This window comes from Erythranthe guttata, chromosome 14, assembly GCF_056151865.1.
Source record: "Erythranthe guttata isolate IM_541 chromosome 14, IM_541, whole genome shotgun sequence".
In the NCBI taxonomy this organism is placed as follows: domain Eukaryota; kingdom Viridiplantae; phylum Streptophyta; class Magnoliopsida; order Lamiales; family Phrymaceae; genus Erythranthe; species Erythranthe guttata.
In genome coordinates, this window is record NC_142546.1 from 24,413,140 (window position 1) to 24,432,658 (window position 19,519).

At 39.2% G+C, this 19,519-nt stretch overlaps 2 protein-coding genes and 1 long non-coding RNA gene across 6 annotated transcripts; 2 read left to right on the forward strand and 1 right to left on the reverse strand.

Annotated features, from left to right (window-relative positions):
* Positions 1-106: 106 nt before the first annotated feature.
* Positions 107-3,302, reverse strand: LOC148765497 (uncharacterized). Of its 2 annotated transcripts, XR_016029712.1 has the most exons (5): positions 3,193-3,302; positions 2,435-2,512; positions 1,673-1,741; positions 794-883; positions 107-228 (listed from the first exon to the last, which is right to left on the reverse strand). It is a non-coding gene; the product is annotated as an uncharacterized LOC148765497 (long non-coding RNA). The 2 variants fall into 2 exon arrangements; XR_016029711.1 differs by lacking the exon at positions 3,193-3,302 and having other exon boundaries at positions 2,435-3,169.
* A 743-nt stretch (positions 3,303-4,045) lies between these two features.
* On the forward strand, positions 4,046-5,751 carry LOC105958921 (16.9 kDa class I heat shock protein 1). The gene is made up of 2 exons (XM_012982923.2): positions 4,046-4,283; positions 5,360-5,751. The coding sequence occupies exons 1-2, from the start codon at positions 4,079-4,081 to the stop codon at positions 5,632-5,634; spliced, it is 480 nt and encodes a 159-aa protein (XP_012838377.1). The 5' UTR covers positions 4,046-4,078; the 3' UTR covers positions 5,635-5,751.
* A 7,283-nt stretch (positions 5,752-13,034) lies between these two features.
* Positions 13,035-19,515, forward strand: LOC105959383 (Protein kinase superfamily protein). Of its 3 annotated transcripts, XM_012983469.2 has the most exons (21): positions 13,037-13,556; positions 14,141-14,185; positions 14,416-14,454; positions 14,599-14,769; positions 14,895-15,047; positions 15,277-15,312; positions 15,679-15,722; positions 16,210-16,300; positions 16,474-16,515; positions 16,599-16,707; positions 16,806-16,920; positions 17,007-17,056; positions 17,135-17,213; positions 17,432-17,482; positions 17,592-17,733; positions 17,858-17,902; positions 18,141-18,242; positions 18,324-18,365; positions 18,479-18,658; positions 18,848-18,940; positions 19,131-19,515. In XM_012983469.2, exons 1-21 carry the CDS (start codon positions 13,224-13,226, stop codon positions 19,233-19,235), a joined length of 2,067 nt encoding a protein of 688 aa, XP_012838923.2. In that variant the 5' UTR covers positions 13,037-13,223; the 3' UTR covers positions 19,236-19,515. The 3 variants fall into 3 exon arrangements, with proteins under 3 accessions (XP_088668752.1, XP_012838923.2, XP_088668753.1); XM_088812626.1 differs by lacking the exon at positions 14,141-14,185 and having other exon boundaries at positions 13,035-13,556; XM_088812627.1 differs by lacking the exons at positions 14,141-14,185; positions 14,416-14,454 and having other exon boundaries at positions 13,156-13,556.
* Positions 19,516-19,519: the final 4 nt, after the last annotated feature.

Genomic DNA, 19,519 nt, shown 5'->3' on the forward strand with positions numbered 1-19,519 from the left:
AAAAATAAATTAAAAATTGAATGACATATATTTTCTTTTTCCTGTTTTGATTTAATGACATACATTAATGAATTGAAAAAAATAACATGATCATTGATTTATTACACATACCCTAATTAAGGATTACAAAACTTAGTTATGCCAAATTAGCAACTTTAAATTTTATTTTATTATTTTAACATGGGATTTTCATTTTATTTACAATTTGTCACCCAAATATGTCTTCACCTAGGGGTGTAAACGAGCCGAGCTCGAGCCGAGCTCGCCTCTTTTGGCTGGCTCGAGCTCGAGCTCGAGTTTATTTTGTCGAGCTCGAGCTCGAGCTCGAGCTCGCGAGCTCCTCTTTTTTTGGCTCGAGCTCGAGCTCGTGTCAGTTGTGTCGAGCTCGAGCTCGAGCCCATTGTCTTTTTTTTTTTTTTTTTTTTTTTTTAATTATTATTTTATTATTAAAAATTATTTAAAAAAATAAAAAATAAAAACTAAATTGTAATTATATATATTTTTAATATTTGTATTTATTTCTATAATATTTTACATTATTATACATTATTTAAATAAAAATAACATATAAAAAATAAAAAAAAATAATAAAAAAATAATAATAAATCCGGCTCGCGAGCCGGCTCGCGAGCTCATGAACAACTGAAAACCGGCTCGAGCTCGGCTCATCAGAAAGCTCGAGCTCGCGAGCTTGAGCTCGAGCTCGAAAATCTCGAGTTCGAGTTCGAGCTTTTTACGAGCCGGCTCTTCGAGCTCACGAGTCGGCTCGGCTCGTTTACACCCCTATCTTCACCTGCTTTGCAGTACAGCTCGCTACATTGCTCCTTCAAGAAGAACATTTCTTGTGCCTTTTCAACTATGCCACCAACTTCATGGGATCCGTCTGTTAAGCAACACACATCAAGCACACAATTCGACTTTTAAATGCAATAATTAGCATATACGTACCCAACAAAATTTTAACGAAAATAATGCTTCGCAATATTTGGTTAAGTTTCATTTCAACTAATAAACTTCATAACTAACATCACATAGGCACATACAATAGTAGTACAGCAAACCAAAAAATAGCCTTAAATTGAAGTCGGTATAACAACAAAGAACTTGTATAATTCTTCAAAGCTTAGTCTGTGCTTATAAATCTAGTAAATTACATGCTCTAAATTTTTTGTGTTTGAAAGCTGAAGTCTGAAAATCCTTTTATTTTGACCGCTACTTATCTTATCCACAAATAATAAATAAATAAAATAAAATAAAATAACAAAAGTATCAAAAAATGTGGCAGAAGATTGAAAGTTGAAACAATAAAATTATTGAGAAACAAATTTACTCTAGGAAAGGAAAAAAAAAAAGGAAGAAAAGCCAAAACATGCAAATCAGACTTAACATAATTCGTAAAAGGAAGAAAAGATGCAACTGTTTGTGAACAAAAGTTATTCCGTTTATATGAGTAGAAATGACCCAAATCTATAGCAAAGGGTCATAATGAAGAAGGTTGTCTGCGTAATATCATCTTGAGTAGTAAAAAAGGCCTCATGAGCTCGGACATATAGCAAGAAAAAAAAAATGGCATATAAAATGCAGAGTTACAGAATTAATGATTGCACAAAATAGGAATATTTTTATAATCAAAGAAGAAAGAAACTTTAAAAATGAAATGATAAATTACTACCGTTTTCCGATCCCTCTTGCTGAAATGTGCATTTACAGCTTCGTTGAGATTGCCATGGTGTTACTGCACCTAAACCAAAAATATAGAACTATCAAGTCAAAAAACAAAATAACGATAAATATTAAGCTCAAAAAGCAAATTACTGCGTGGGGTTTCACAAAAAGCAAATTACTGCGTGGAGCCTTGAGGGTAAAAAAAATCATGATCAGTTATAAGTAGCAGTAGCAGAGGTGATTGCTGCGTGGGGTTTCACAAAAACACTTCAGGGTCTGCATTCTCAGTTTTATGTACAGAATTACATACATCGAGAATTAAACACGCCGAACAACAGATTATGCAAAGCAGACAATGGAAGACAAAATATTACTATTTTCACCTTTTAAAAATTACATCAGATTATGCAAAGCAGACAATGGAAGACAAAATATTACTATTTTCACCTTTTAAAAATTACATGTTGAAAACAATTTGTATTAATTTACATATTGAAAATAATTTGGTCGTTCAAAACATACTGAAAAAAAATATTGAAACTAATCAAGATAATCAAAACTTAAAAAACAAAACGAAAAGCTATATACAGAAAACCGGCTATCCACATAAAAATTTGCAAAATTGAGAGAATCTCGTTAAAGGTTATTTATGATACTCTCACCTATACGCTAGAAAATTTAGAGTGTCAATAAACTGAACTACTGAAAACAAAAGGAGAAAAAAAATTACCAGCAAAAATATTTATAAAAAAAGACAGGATACACATACCTCATTTTTCAACATACATAATTGTTTAGCTCCCTGACATCAAGTTATGGAGGCAGTGACCCTTTTGAACTGAATCATCTTTGAATTCATAAAAAAAAAAAATCTCACTAAAATAGCATTATATTCATAAAAAAATCCACCAAACACACACACAAAGCATCATAAATGGATTCAAAGAAAAGAAATTACCAAAAAAAAATTAACTCCTCAATAGTGGACAGAAAAAAAATACATTATCGAACATGGAATTGAAGAATTTTGTTTTTGCAAAATTCAACTTTCATCATATGAAAAAAGAAAAAAAAATTATAATCAAATAATGCTTAAAATAACCATAGACAACATCCTAAATAATTAATGTAGAATTGAAATTACACTAATAAAATTATGCACATCCCAGAAAAACCGATCAATCACCACCAACTTCATATTCTCTGGATTAACTCGAGCAAGCTGATTTTTTTTCTTCTCTTGTAAAATCATACTACAATTGAAAAATTGATGTCCGTATGAACTATGAAGTGGAGATAAAGAAAAGAATAACAGAGAAGAAAGTGGGTGACAGTGGAGACGATGAAGAACTGGGAAAAGTAGGGATTTATGTATGTGTCAAGTGGAAAAGAAAACGAAATGAAAACGGAATAATAAAATAGCGGAGAAGTGGGTGAAAGATGAAGCGCCGAAGAACCGGGAGAAGTTGGGTGAAGCAGAATAATTAATTTCAAATAATTTACTTACAAAAGGAAAAGAAAACTTACCTTATAATGTGGCTGAAGAAACGAAAACCCACACCAGGGATTGAATAAACCGTCAGAGGATTGAATAAACGTGGCTAAAGAAACGTGGAGAAAAAGGAGGGAGTGGAGAGGGAAAAAGAAAACGGAAGCAAAAAATAAAGAAAAACTGCTTTTAGGGTTTCGGGGAAAACCTTTCTTTTATTATATATATAAAGATGTCAAAGATGCAACAATAATTGAAATAAAATAATTACTTTTTTTATTTTCATTTTTAATATTAAATATTCTCGCGTGCGGAATGATAACAAATATTTTTTCACAGAGAATGACTGTTTGGTAACGTAACCAATTTTAAAACAAACATTTTTATTTAATTAATATGAAACTATCCCCATAATTAAGATTAATCCTAAATTGTGGATTAATGCGTGAGCTGGGCCAGTTTGTTCCAACAGCAAAATTTAAACTTTACAGAGTGAAATAAAAGCCCATTAAGAAAAGGGCCTATGACTATCACATGAAAATACAAATTAAATACTTGTTTTTTAATTTTAAATATAAATAAATTAAAATAGTCTGCAACAAAATTAAAATCAAATATTGGACGTACTTATGCTTGTGGATAAAGATTAAAACAGTAGTAACAGGTTACATTTTGTCTTTTTCTACTTTAATTTGTCTCCTCATGAATATAAATATTAAGTATATATATAATATACAATTCAACGATGCCACCTGGAAATATGCTATCTACGTGGCCAAAACTAAGAGTAGAGTGTCCCTCTCATCACACACGTGGCTTTTATATATCCATGCAACAAATATTTATATTATTACATATATATATAGCTCTTGTATAAATCCTCAACCTGTAATAATCAAGTACATCGTCATACGGGTACACAACATGACTTCTCTTGGACCGTGGGGCGGCGGCGGCGGCGGAACTCCCTTCTTCACGACCCCGTTTTCTTCTGATGCATGGGATGAATACGGCGGTGCCATCACCAGAGGCGGCGGCGACCGGCGAGAAGACGTGGCCGCCATGGCCCATGCCAACGTGGATTGGCGTGAAACCGACAGGGCCCACATCTTCCGCGTTGATCTTCCCGGTTCATATACTTTTCTCTCTTTGATCTAGTGTGTGTGTGTATATATATCTATTACGATGAAGAAAAAGGAGAAATTAGAAATAACAGCGGTGGGGTGTACAGTAGCAGTGGCGTATCTAGTGTGGTCCAAGGGTGTGCTACTGCACACCCTTGATTTTAAAAAAAAATTATTTCCTATATATTTAGTATTATATAACTGCAAATGTAAAACCTGGCCAATGCAATGCTGTAGCTTAACTGGTTAAGTGCTTTATAGAATTATGCGGAGGTACAGGGTTCGAGACCTTTGCAATAGTCTGAACCTCTCTTTTATTTTTTCTTTTTTATTCCTAATTTTGCATTACATAAAATATTTCAATTGTTTTAAAAAATGTTGAATTTGTGGGTATTTTTTAATATTAAAAAAAAAATCTCCTAATATAACATATATTTTGCTATTTGTAATTTTAATTTATTTACCATTTCTTTAATATTAAATATAATATAAATTATTCCAAAATTCAATATTTCAATTGTTTTAAAAAATGTTGAATATGTAGGTATTTTTTAATATTTAAAAAAAATCTCCTAATATAACATATATTTTGCTATTTGTAACTTTAATTTATTCACCATTTCTTTAATATTAAATATAATATAAATTATTCCAAAATTCTAAATATTGTATATATATGTATTATTTCAATTTTTTTTCTATATTTACAACTATGTGGTTTTTTTTTTTCTTTTTGAACATTCAAAATATGATAATGAAACGTACATTTTGTCACTTGCAACTTTAATATGTTTACCACTCCTTTAATATTTTCACCAATTTTATGTTTAAATATTTCCTAAATTTACCCAAAAATGGTAAACTATTTTTTTTTTTTTATTATTTAATGTGTACAGTATTCAAAAAAAATAAAAAAATCGGGGGCAACCATTATATTTTTTACTATATTTAATTTCGAACACCCTTGGCAAAAATCCTGGATTCGCCACTGTACAGTAGGGTTGTGTGCCTTCATCTCCGATGGATGCATGCTTGTGAGATTAATCCTAACAAATCTGAGCCGTTCGTTCAATCATGGCAGGAGTGAAGAAAGAAGATCTGAAGGTGCAGGTGGAAGATAGCAACATACTGCAGATAAGTGGAGAAAGGGTCGTGGAGAAGGAGGAAGAGAATGACAAGTGGCACAGGGTGGAGCGCCGCCGTGGGAGCTTCTCCCGGAGGTTCCGTTTGCCGGAAAATGCTAATCTGGACGGGATAGCGTGTGGGTTGGAACACGGAGTGCTTACGGTGGAGGTGCCCAAGAAGGAAGTGCAGCAGGATCAGCCCAAGAATGTTAGATATATAGATGTCGCTTAAATCTAATTAGCGTTTTTATTTATTTAATTTTTTTTCCTTGGGTTTTTGTTTATATTTGTTTGACGTGGATGTATAATTAATTAATTAATTAGTATGTCATGTGAATTATTTTGGGTATGATGCAAGTAGTAAAATTACTTTATATGGGCTTTAAAGCTTGGGCTTAAATTCATAACCCATTTTCACTTTGTGTTGGAGATTAAAAAGAATATATATATATATATATATATATATATACACATTTTGAGGGGTTTTAGCTCGTAATTTTCTTTTGCCTGGTTTCGTCTATGATTCAGTCATCAATACTATACTAGAAATTTTGAACATTTTATTTTCCCATTTTAATGCTCAACTCAGTTTGGGCGCCTCGTAAACATAATGATATGCCTAATTGGGCCAACCCAATGGGCCTACAATTTCTTTACCTACTGGGCTACGAGCCCAATATCGAAGACTAATATCACCGAGGCCCAAACACCTTCAAGTAAGGTTTGGGCCCAACAAAGCAAACCCAACCCAATAAACGACATATAAATAGAGGTTTTACTCATTTTATTAAGGTACGTCCTATTATCTGAGCAAGACTACTAATGGTATTCTCTGGACTATTTCTATGATCAGCACGTCTGACTTGAGCGTCGGAGGGGTTTCCGCCGGATCAACCCCCGGCTTAGCTTATGTGTTCTATGATCGCAGGTACCTCAGGATCATCAAGATGTCAAGCTACTGATCTGCTTTGCTCTCCCAGCTCGTTTTCTACACCACCCCAGGTGATCTACATTTTAGCATCATCATTTTGGCGCCGTCTGTGGGAACGATGCAAACCAGATCACGTAGCCAACAAGATCCTCCTGAGGCGTCTGCTCGGAGAGAAAATGACACAGCTAACGACCTCCCACCTTGTAGAGGCTCTAGCTTGCCACCTCCTCCACATCCCATGGATCCGCCTCGCGAGGTTCAGGTGATCCCCCCTCGGGACCCACCACTCGCCGATCCACCACTCCCTGCTCCTCGAATGGTTCAAATAACCGAGGATGCGCTTCAACATATGATCGCCGAACCTTCAACAAGATCAACTTCTATTTGCTCCTCTAACGATTCAGATAACCGAGGAGGCCCTTCAACTTATGATTACGGAAGCATCTTCCCGCGTTGCTACTGAAGCAGTAGCACAACGCATCGCCACAACGGAAACCAACGCTCCTCCTGTGGCTCCACCCATAGCACAACCTCAGAACAACAACCAACTTGCCACGTGCAGGTTCAGGTTTGACAACTTCTCAGGGCATCACCTGACGTCGTGACCGGGATCTCCTTCTAGACCATCCTGTGATGATCCTCGAGACATATCTCAGGACGTCACCTGACGTCGTGACCGAGATCCCCTTCTAGACCCCCTCGTGATGATCCTCGAGGCTATCTTCGAGATGACACTTGAGGTCGCGCTCGAGATCCACTTCGAAACCTTCAGCAAGACCCTCATCAACCAGCTCCACCTCACATGGTTCAGATAACCAAAGAGGATATTCGACATATGATCGACTAGGCCATTCAGATGTCCTACTTCAACCACATCTGATGTCATACCTAAGGTACATCAGATGTCCTACTTCAGCTATATCTGCTGTCATACCTCATGTACATCAGATGTCAACTACATCTGATGTCATACTTCGAGTACATCAGATGTCCTACTTCAACTACATCTGATGTCATACCTCAGGTACATCAGATGTCATGCTTCAGCTACATCTGATGTCATACCTCAGGTACATCAGATGTCAACTACATCTGATGTCATACTTCGAGTACATCAGATGTCCTACTTCAACTACATCTGATGTCATACCTAAGGTACATCAGATGTCCTACTTCAGCTACATCTGCTGTCATACCTCAGGTACATCAGATGTCAACTACATCTGATGTCATACTTCGAGTACATCAGGTGTCCTACTTCAACCACATCTGATGTCATACCTAAGGTACATCAGATGTCCTACTTCAGCTACATCTGCTGTCATACCTCAGGTACATCAGATGTCAACTACATCTGATGTCATACTTCAAGTACATCAGATGTCCTACTTCAACCACATCTGATGTCATACCTAAGGTACATCAGATGTCCTACTTCAGCTACATCTGCTGTCATACCTCAGGTACATCAGATATCAACTACATCTGATGTCATACTTCGAGTACATCAGATGTCCTACTTCAACTACATCTGATGTCATACCTCAGGTACATCAGATGTCATGCTTCAGCTACATCTGATGTCATACCTCAGGTACATCAGATGTCAACTACATCTGATGTCATACTTCGAGTACATCAGATGTCCTACTTTAACTACATCCGATGTCATACCTAAGGTACATCAGATGTCCTACTTCAGCTACATCTGCTGTCATACCTCAGGTACATCAGATGTCAACTACATCTGATGTCATACTTCGAGTACATCAGATGTCCTACTTCAACCACAACTGATGTCATACCTAAGGTACATCAGATGTCCTACTTCAGCTACATCTGCTGTCATACCTCAGGTACATCAGATGTCAACTACATCTGATGTCATACTTCGAGTACATCAGATGTCCTACTTCAACTACATCTGATGTCATACCTCAGGTACATCAGATGTCATACTTCAGCTACATCTGATGTCATACTCAGGTACATCAGATGTCAACTACATCTGATGACATACTTCGAGTACATCAGATGTCCTACTTCAACTACATCTGATGTCCTACCTCAGGTACATCACATGTCCTACTTCAACTACATCTGATGTCCTACCTCAGGTACATCAGATGTCCTACTTCAACTACATCTGATGTCATACTTCAAGTACGTCAGATGTCCTACTTCAACTACATCTGATATCATACTTCAAGTACATCAGATGTCCTACTTCAACTACATCAGATGTCCTACTTCAAGTACATGAGATGTCTTATAGCCACGAGAAAACTCTCGAGTCGCTACTACGTCGCAGCGGGACAACTCCCCCGACGCCTACACTTAGCCTCGAGACAGCTCTTGAATCGTTACCACGTCGCAGCGGGACAACTTCCCCGACAATAATATTTAGCCTCAAGACAACTCTCGAGTCGATATAACATCTGGGCGATACAACTCCCCAGTTACTACTTACCCGTGTGACAACTCTCGCGCTTCAACTAAATTGTGGTGAAACATGTCTCAAAATGCTCGGCCCTACCACCTCGCGACGAGACAACTCGTTCGAGGCTACCACGCGCAAACGCGACCTCCGACGCCCAGGCCTTGCGCTGCAATGCCGCGCACGCCCTTGCCGCCACGCGCGCCCGCCGGCCTTGCGCCCCAACACCGCGCCGCGCGCCCCCTAGCCTTGCGCCTTTAGCGGGCGCTAGCGCCGTGCGCCCTCGCCGACGCGCGCTAGCGCCGCACGCCCTCGCCGACGCGTTCTAGCGCCGCGCGCCCTCGGCGAGCGCCTTCGCCGACGTGCGCTAGCGCCGCGCGCCTATCCCTCGCGCATCATCGCCCTGTGCTCCCACGCCACGCGTACCATCCCCGCATCACGTAACTCCTCCTGAGCTGGGGGGCTAACACACCCCAAGGGTTGGACATCCCATCCCCAAAGGCTGGGTATCCCCTCACCTCTCTACATCAATTTCAGCGTATAATCGCGGAAGCTTCAACTTGTGCTACCACTGAAGCAGTGGCACCATACATCCTCATAGCAGGAGCCAACGCTCCTCCTCGTGAGGCCCCACTGGGTCCTCAACATGATCAATTTCTACTTACTTCTCGAACGGTTCAGATAACCGAAGAAGACCTTCAGCGTATGATCACGGAAGATTCAACTCGTGCTGCTACTGAATCGGTGGCACCATATATCGCCAAGGTTGGGCATGTCACCCCAGTTGTTCGTGATCCCTTCATCCTAAATGGGGGGCTATCCCATCCTAAAGTTGGGTATCACATCTCAAGAGACGAGTATAATCTCCCTACTCAAAAAATAGAACATCCCCAAGGGGGTGCACATCCCATCTCAAGGAACGAGGATAATCTCCCTACTAAAAAAAAAAATAGAACATCCTCAAGGGGGTTCACATCACATCGCAAGAGACGAGGATAATCTTCCTACTCAAAAAATAGAACATCCCCAAGGGGGTGAATATCAACCACCAAAAAAAAAAAAAAAAGAAGAAGATGAAGAAATAGAAGAAAAAAGAAGAAGATGAAAAAAGAAGAAAATGAAAAAAGAGAAGAAGAAAAAAGAAGAAGAAAAAAGATAGAAGAAAAAAGAAGAAGACAAAAAAAAAAAAAAAAAAAAAGGAGGAAAGGAGGCGCGCGTGCACAGCACGCGCGCGTGGCGTACACGCGCCAGACGCGCGCGCCTTCCCATGCACGCGCGCGCGCCTCCCAAGGCCACTTTGGAGCGCGCGCTCTCACCTAATTGGGCACAACTTTTGCTACTCTCCACCAAATTGCGTGTAGATTTCACCTCGCTTCACCAAATCGCGAGAGAATTGGAACGCGCTCCACCAAATTGCGCGAGTTCTTTAACGCACCTACCAAATTGCGTTCGCTATCAAATGGAAAATAAATAAAAAATTTATTTCTCCACGCCATGCCAACAAATAAAGAAACACTACAACACCGATCTACTCTCAACACGATCCGGTACCCTTTTCGACGTGGCTCCCACATCGTCTCGAGAGTGGGGGGCTTGCGAGACAACTCCCACGAGGAGCCAACTCGCTCAGTACTACCACCCGCAGCGAGATAACTCCCACGAGGAGCCAATTCCCTCGGGTCTACGAAACCATAGCGAGATAACTCCCACGAGGAGACCACTCGCTCCGTCCTATAACCCGTTGCGAGGTAACTCCCACGAGGAGCCAACTCCCTCGGGTCTCATAACCATAGCGAGATAACTCCCACGAGGAGACCACTCGCCCGTCCCACAATTCGCAGCGAGAAAACTCCCACGAGGAGCCAACTCGCTCGGTACTGCAACCCGCAGCGAGACAACTCCCACGAGGAGACAACTCGCTCGGCCATACAACCCGTTTCGAGATAACTCCCACGGGGAGACAATTCGCTCAGAGCGACCTCAGTCCGCGCGCTGCTCAGTCGCGCGCCATCCGATGCTCCTACAACTCCCTTGCGAGACTACTCCCACGAGGAGCCAACTCGCGCAGTTATACAACCCGCAGCGAGGCAACTCCCACGAGAAGACAACTCGCTCGGTCCTACAACCCCTTACAAGGAAACTCCCACGAGGAGATAACTCGCTCAGTCATATAACCCGTTGCGAGACAACTCCCACGTGGAGTCAACTCCCACGATGAGTCAACTCCCTCGGGTCTACGAACCCACAACGAGATAACTCCTACGAGGAGACCACTCGCTCCATCCTACGACCCGCAGCGAGGCAACTCCCACGAGGAGCCAACTCGCTCGGTACTACGAACCCGCAGCGAGACAACTCCCACGAGGAGCCAACTCGCTCGGTACCACAACCCGCAACGAGACAACTCCCACGAGGAGCCAACTCGCTCGATACTACAAATCCGTTGCAAGGCAACTCTCACGTGCAACCACCTCACTCGATAAATATTACTCACCGCGAGACAACTCCCATGAGGAGACAACTCGCCCGAAATTCGCTATATAATCACAAGCTCAAGTTAGCACGATTACAACCCTAGAAGCACTTAGAGACATTATGAGAATCTATATAGCCTGGCCAGCTTGATTACTCAAATTTATCTACTTGTTTTCGATGGGTCATTCATTAAAACGTGGCCACGGTCCAAACATACTTAAGACCCACGAGGTCCAACAAGGGGCACGACCCCCATAAAAAAAATCTTGAGAGTCTGATCCCCTCCTCAAGTACATCACGCACAAGGCTATATGTAAACACATATAAGCAACGCGTCAAAACATTGACAATGTCGAAAAATAACAACTCCCACGAGGAGAATACTAGCTCCGTGCTACTACATTATCGTGAGACAACATCCACGAGGACGTAACTCGATCAACTCGATTACCCTAGAGACAACTTCCACGAGGACGTAACTCGATCAACTCGATTACCCCATAGACAACTCCCACGAGGAGATTACTTGATCCGTGCTACTACATTATCGCGAGACAACTCCCACGAGGAGATAACTCGATCAGCACTATTACCCCGCGACAAGACAACTCCCACGAGGAGATAATTCGCTACTACATCGTCGCGGGACAAAACCGACGACTCAATTAACTTACATCGCGACGACCTTGTCGCGCTATGCGCCAACGCGCATTCACGCCCCTCCGACACACGCTCCAACGCGTTTTCGCATACCATTAGGCCATACGCCAACGATCGACTTCTACAATTTTTACTCTCGACACGATTTGAGACCCATCACAACATGGCCCCCACATCGACTCGAGAGTGGGGGGCTTAATGATATGCCTAATTGGGCCAACCCAATGGGCCTACAATTTCTTTACCTACTGGGCTACGAGCCCAATATCGAAGACTAATATCACCGAGGCCCAAACACCTTCAAGTAAGGTTTGGGCCCAACAAAGCAAACCCAACCCAATAAACGACATATAAATAGAGGTTTTACTCATTTTATTAAGGTACGTCCTATTATCTGAGCAAGACTACTAATGGTATTCTCTGGACTATTTCTATGATCAGCACGTCTGACTTGAGCGTCGGAGGGGTTTCCGCCGGATCAACCCCCGGCTTAGCTTATGTGTTCTATGATCGCAGGTACCTCAGGATCATCAAGATGTCAAGCTACTGATCTGCTTTGCTCTCCCAGCTCGTTTTCTACACCACCCCAGGTGATCTACATTTTAGCATCATCAATGCTCGAATCGGATCATATATTTATCAAGGTTCAACATCCATTGTAAAAAAAAACCCTCTCCACAATCAAATGAATTTGTATATGAGAAGGGTAAAAACAGATTAGTGGTCTTATTTCCCCGAATGAACAAGTTTTTGGCAATTTGAGATTTTACGGGATGAGTTTTGCAAGAAAAAACTCATAATTATATATTGAGATGTTTAATATTTTATTGGGGTGAGTTTTGCCAAAAAAAAAAAAAAAAAAAAAAAGCTCATAATTATATATTGGGACGAGTGATAATGACATTTGGCTACATGTATAGCTAAAACAAAAAAAAAAGAAAGTTACAAAATCAATTAAGGAATGGCATTCCATACACTTTGGTATATAGAGAGCTAATTATAAACGAAACTAAAAAAGGAGAAGTGCAATTTTCAAAGCAGAGTATTGAAGACGGAAACGTAAATAAAACTAAAATTCGTATATTGAAAATCAATTATTTGTATATAGTTTAAGATTATGTTAATTTGTAAGTCATGCAATTGTTGCATCCAAAAATTGGTTAAACCGAAACTAGAATCCCATTTCAACACGGCTACGTGGAAATAGCCCACACACAAAAACCATAAATAGATTTCGAATGAAACAAATTCGGATAATACAAACACCAAAAGAGAGGCCAATAAGCAACCCAAGCACATTCAATTCATTTTCCAAACAATGCTGCTCTTCCCGCCTCCATCACCGCCACTGTTTCGCCCCGCCAATTTCACCCGCAACCCTCGCTGGCGGCCGAGTATTCTTCCGCAACGCCTTCTGGCCGCGTCTAATGAAGTGGACGCGTTCACGCAGTCCTCCGGGTACCTCTTCGACCTGAGCTCATCGGAAGCCGAATCCTTGACGGAATATAACGTATCGAGAATCGCGGCTATATATCGGAGAAAACCTTTCATTCTCCTCCGCCGGCTATTCCAAATATCCACCACTCTCGGCAAGTGGTTCGCCTTCCGGTATTACGACCGCATCACCGAGCGCTCAGATTTGATGTTCCAGGTCAGAATTGTGAAATTGAACCGTCTATTTTGTAGATTGAGTGCTATTTTTGTAATTTTGCTTGTTGACTGCTGTATTTAATGCTTTTGAAATTCAATTTATTTTCATTGTTTGTAAATATAGTGCCAAATTAGGCATATCAGTATGGCGGAATCCCTTCCTGGTTCTAGTTCATCCGACGGTGTCAGTATTCGTCCAGACTGATTGTTGATTTTGATTTTTAGTTTTGGGTAATTTGAAGCAGTGGTTATTAAAACACTAATTTGTCGTTGATTTTGATATCACCATCTGATAGTGTTTTTGGCAATTTTACTCTAGAAAAGGAAGTCTTATTGTGGTATTTTTCTGAACTCGATTAGTTAGTGATTAGCGTATTACTCGGGCCTCTGAAAATTTTGTTTAGACATTCACCACAATTTCCAGATTTTTGGCATATCAACCCCGATCAGGTTTTTTGGAGCAAACAAGATGATATGCTTATAATTCGAGGCAGTTTATTTTTCATAAAAACAGAAGCTATATATGTTTTTCATATTTAGACTTATACTCGTCTGTTGCATTCCTGTTCTTCATTTTGGTTGTAGGTTAGAGCTGCTGAACTGAGGAAGATATTAGTGCAACTTGGTCCGGTACTCCTTCTATTCAGATGTATTATATCGATTTTTCATTTTTCATTTGTCTTGTTCCATAGCATCTATCATGATATCACAGAAAATTGTATGTTTGTGATGGATGGACATGTAGGCACTCATATGTTACTTTTCACTTTTTAAATTTATTTGTTCCGTTTTATCTTTAAGATTTCTATTTAAATGATGTCGATTAGTTTACTGACATATTTTCCCCCTTTTTTCTGTAGGCTTATGTTAAGATAGCTCAGGCTATTTCATCACGACCTGTAAGTTCTGTATGCGTTAAATAGTTTGGGTTTAAATGTTGTGGTCTTACCTTGTATTTCTTTAGATTTGAGAATAAATGTTGATGTAACGTGTAGTACACCCTAGCTAGTAATAAATGTTCCTTCAAAATCTGTTTCTTACAGGATTTGATACCACCCTCGTACTTGGACGAGCTTTCACTTTTGCAAGATAGAATTGCACCATTTTCCACAAAAGTTGCTTTTGATACAATAGAGCAAGAACTTGGGTTGCCGATAAATGCAATTTTCTCAGAAATCTCACCTGAGCCTGTTGCAGCAGCATCACTTGGACAGGTCAGTCTTGCATTTATGCTTTTAATGTAATTTGGAAGTGGTTCTTATCATGGTGTTTTTTGTAGAAAAGATATTAATTGAGTATGACCAATATTATTCATAAACTATTATGACATTTGGTAAAGGTTTATAAAGCTAGGCTTCGCTCCAATGGGAAGGTTGTTGCTGTAAAAGTGCAGAGGCCTGGAGTTAGAGCCGCAATCTCGTTGGATATACTTATCTTGCGTTACCTGGCAGGGGTGATAAGGATAGTAGGAAAATTGAACACTGACCTCCAGGTACTACAGGAAATGATTTTCTTCGTATTACATTGCTCGGCTTTGATACCAGCCCTTGAAATGCCATGTAATTCTCTGTTACTTGAAATGTTGGAACGTAGTTTTGCAATTTTCAACTTTTTATTAAATGCCTTCCTCTTATGTAAGGTGTGGATGTAACATTTCTCCCTCTTAGATCTTTTCTTTTTAGCTGATTAAACCAGACTAACACATTGTCATCAACTTGCAGTCAGTCGTTGACGAATGGGCATCAAGCCTTTTCCGGGTATTTAACTCCTTTTACCACTTCATTGCAGAATTTTGATGCTCCTTTAGATATTGAATTTCTGAATGGGAAAATAGAGGTATATGCTAGAGCACATACATGCTGGGGTATAATTTCATGTTAATTTACATTACTTTGGAGTTCATTGAGTCGATCAACTACTTTGGATAGAGTTTCCCTTATGTAGGGAAAATATATTACCATAACTGAAGTTCTGGACTTACTGTGTTAATTTATTGCTGTTAATATATTTAACTAAGACTACTTTTCTGGGTAAAGCATGAGGAATAGTTATAAATTGTATACACTGCATCAGGAATTTTCTTAGTGCTTCGTATTGAATACAGGTAATCCAATTGAATGCAGGAGATGGATTACAAGGGTGAAGCAGACAACGGAATTAAGTTCAAGTAAGCCATTTCTCTGCCACTGTCTCTAGTACCGTTTAATAAGTCTGTGTCTAGGTTGGGTTTGGAATAGACCTGGCAGTTTTTTTTCTTCACATTATGCAAATAAAACTTCAAACGAAAATGTAGTGTTTGTAAAATTGGAAGATGCTGAGAATCATAACACCAAAAGCCATCATTTCATTTTAAAGTTTGTTTAGATCGGCTGAGTCCACGACAACTGTATGATAATACTGGGACCCTTAGCCATACTTGTTTAAGGTATTTTACCGCTAGCTGACGAAGTTCTGTGTTCTAAGGAATCTATCAGATTCATATAGTCGACAAATCCGTGTAAAGAAATAAAATTAGTACAGTTCTGATCCTTAATCAGTATGTTTTTAGAGTCAGTTGATTGGTCCAAACATTTCTTATAACTCTGCTCCGACTATTGTCTATAATGAGAAGATGGATCTTCAATCCCAATTTTTAACTGTTGCTACTCAATCAGACAGTTATATGGCAGCATAAAAGATGTTGTAGTTCCTGAAATGTATGTCGAGCAAACAACTCGCAAAGTTCTAACCATGCAGTGGATTGAGGTAATTTTTTATTTGTTTTTTAGTACCATTTTCCTACAGTAATTTGAAACTTGAAACTACCTACTTAAGTCTTTTTCTAGATCAGATTATTGCATGTTTAGAATATCATATTGCCAAAGTGAAAATTTTATTATTAAATGCGTATGCCTGTGACTCATATTGAATGAATGCAGGGCCAAAAGCTGGCAGAAGTGAAGGATCTATACCTGATTGAGGTCAACTCTTGAAACTAAATATAGTATGCTATTTATGTAAAAGAAAGTTAATATAATGATGGTACTTGATTAATGGCCAACAGGTGGGAGTTTACTGCTCATTCAATCAACTTCTAGAGTCTGGATTCTATCACGCTGATCCACATCCCGGAAACTTACTTCGCACCTATGACGGGAAACTAGCCTACTTAGGTACACTACTTATATTGATCAAATATGTACACGATTAATATTGCATTTGAATTCCACCACATATCATCAGTTTCTGAAAGGCACATTTTAATCCTCAGACTTCGGCATGATGGGTGAATTCAAAGAAGAACTCCGTGAGGGCTTCATTGAAGCTTGTCTCCACCTTGTAAATCGCGATTATGATGCACTTGCAGAAGACTTTGTAACCCTTGGGTAGCTTGACTAACTTTCTCTATATTCAGCTGATACAGTGATTGTTATTTAAGATAGATTAAAGACTGTGAAACTTCACGTGACAGGCTTCTTCCAGCAACAGCTGACAGGGAAGCTGTTACAAAGGCACTAACAGGTGTTCATTGAATTTCATTGCTTAGCCTTGGTATACGAACCAGCACACGTAGTTTTTCTAATATGAAATAACATGCAGATGTCTTTCGAAATGCTGTTATCAGAGGAGTTAGCAATATAAGCTTCGGGCAACTTCTTGGAAATTTGGGAACCACCATGTACTAGTTTTTCTGATATCATTACCTTCTATTGAGTATCTCCATTTTTTTCTAATTCTAAATATTTTGCAACTTTTTGGCTCACTGATGTAGAATTGTCATTATAGGGCAAACTATTGGCGATATAGTCACACCGACAGACATATACTGGCGTCTTTGTGGCATTTGATTGGTTTTTAATCTCACAGTTATTAAATTATCTTTTCTAATGTCTGCAGGTATAAATTCAAATTCAGACTTCCATCTTATTTTTCTCTTGTCATAAGAAGGTGAATTTGTTATTTTGTCATATTTGCGGTTTACTCTAAACTTTGTTCCTTCTTGTTACCGTAGAATCTATATAACACTTTGATAAGATAAATTTTCTGGTCCGTCCAGTCTAGCTGTTTTGGAGGGAATTGCCATCGGCTCCAACCCAAATTACAAAGTTTTGGGCAGTACATACCCTTGGATTGCCCGAAAGGTGCTTACTGATAGCTCACCCAAGTTGCAATCATCTTTGCAAACCCTTCTTTACAAGGTACGCCATATACGGAAAGGATACTTGAATTTTTTTTTTTCCAGAGCTTATTGCATTTAACCACTTTTTGCCCGGCAGTTGTTTTTAATAACATCAAGATACTGATTTCAAGCTTTTAATCTAGGATGGTGTATTCAGGATTGACCGGTTAGAGTCTCTCTTAACAGAGGTAAGAAATATATCTTTATAAATATGTGCATATTTTCTATATGTCATTCTGTTTAAGCAGGAGTTCACAAAAATTGAATTTACACTCGTTATCCTCTCTCTCACCTCTATACTAGCCTGCTATGTTACTGTTCATTCTCACTTCATGGATTTTGATGTACAAAAATTCATTTTTTACTAAATGTCTTTTCATTTCCACTATCCGACTTCTTTCTGATAAAGGATTTTCCTTGATACAGTCGTTACGTGCCAGGACAGACAGAACAGTGGTCAAAAAGCAGGTAGAAGACGAATCTAAGATGGTTATTAAACAAGTTCTGTCCTTTGCTTTGAATGAGAAGGTATTATAACTTGTATCTCATATCATCGGTTAGGCAGAATGGAGTACCTAGATTAAATAGTAACCTCAAACATTTGTGCAGGGTGCATCTGTGAGAGAAATACTTCTTGAGGAAGTTGCAAAGGTAACATTTTCGGTCGATAAGCTGCCACAAACTTTTTCCTAGAATCATGCTTAGATGACCTACGTTTCGTGATTGTCATGGATACTTAATATTTTCCTTCTAAGTGATAATAGGGTTTGGACGCACTTGGACTGGCGACCTTGGATTCAATGATATCTGCAATGACGGCAAACCTACCCTTCAGACCATATTCTTCTTCTTCTATGACTACTGAAGATATCACCAATCTGAGGACGCTGCAAAGCCTCGTGCTATTACTTTCAAGGCTTCAACAGACTGAAACTTCTGTAACGGTAAGAGAATAGACCATCATTAAGGATGACTGTTCTATTTGAAACTTGTTCAATGAATAAGATTATTTTTGCTCCAAGTCCAAAGATAAGAGCTGTGCTCAAGCTTCTTAATCAATGATAGCAAAATTTTACGAAAAAGAAAATACTTTGTATGAAATGCCGGATAAATTGCTAATTTCCTTGTACCAGGAAGTAAAAGGAAGCTCAGTGGCCATACAGAAACCATATTCAAATGAAGCAGCACTGATATCTGGTCAAGAAATGCTGTCCGTGATCTCTGAGGTAACAATTGAAACATCACATTTTCATCGGATCTTTACAACTTAAATACGGCATGAAGCCCTATCCTATTCGATCTGCATTACTCGATGCACATTATAAATTTGGGTGATTTTAACTTTATTTTATACCCAAGTTTAGGCCATAACTGCATACGAGTAATCTTTCTTGATATAATTCAAATTTTTTTCAGCTTCCTCAGGATTTACAGCAACAGTTATTGAGATTGCCAGCAGATTTGGCTGGAAAATTGGTTTCTCGTGTTTTTGCCAGGACAGTAAGACGGGCTTTCCTATAAATAGTTTCTACTACTCTGTTTTGGATCATTTCCTGGGTATCATCTATCTAAGAGGAGTCGAGCAGAAGCTGCTTCATTAGTCTCCATTCGCCAATATGAAGGTGATAAATAAAAAAGAAATACCACATACATAATATCCATGTAAAAAATAGTGCATACAGGTGAAAATAAAGATAAAATGCACTAAACCATACTGAGTAATAAATTTGTATTTACAATATATATTGTGTCGACTCTATTAAAGTATATATTCTGGAATCTACTGTTTTTCAGTGACTAATCAT

Coding starts and splice junctions, on each gene's coding strand:
- LOC105958921 (XM_012982923.2), top strand. CDS start 4,079: ATGACTTCTCTTGGACCGTGGGGCGGCGGCGGCGGCGGAACTCCCTTC. Junction 4,284..5,359: donor CTTCCGCGTTGATCTTCCCG/GTTCATATACTT, acceptor CAATCATGGCAG/GAGTGAAGAAAGAAGATCTG.
- LOC105959383 (XM_012983469.2), top strand. CDS start 13,224: ATGCTGCTCTTCCCGCCTCCATCACCGCCACTGTTTCGCCCCGCCAAT. Junction 16,516..16,598: donor AGGATCTATACCTGATTGAG/GTCAACTCTTGA, acceptor AATGGCCAACAG/GTGGGAGTTTACTGCTCATT. Junction 18,659..18,847: donor AGACTGAAACTTCTGTAACG/GTAAGAGAATAG, acceptor TCCTTGTACCAG/GAAGTAAAAGGAAGCTCAGT.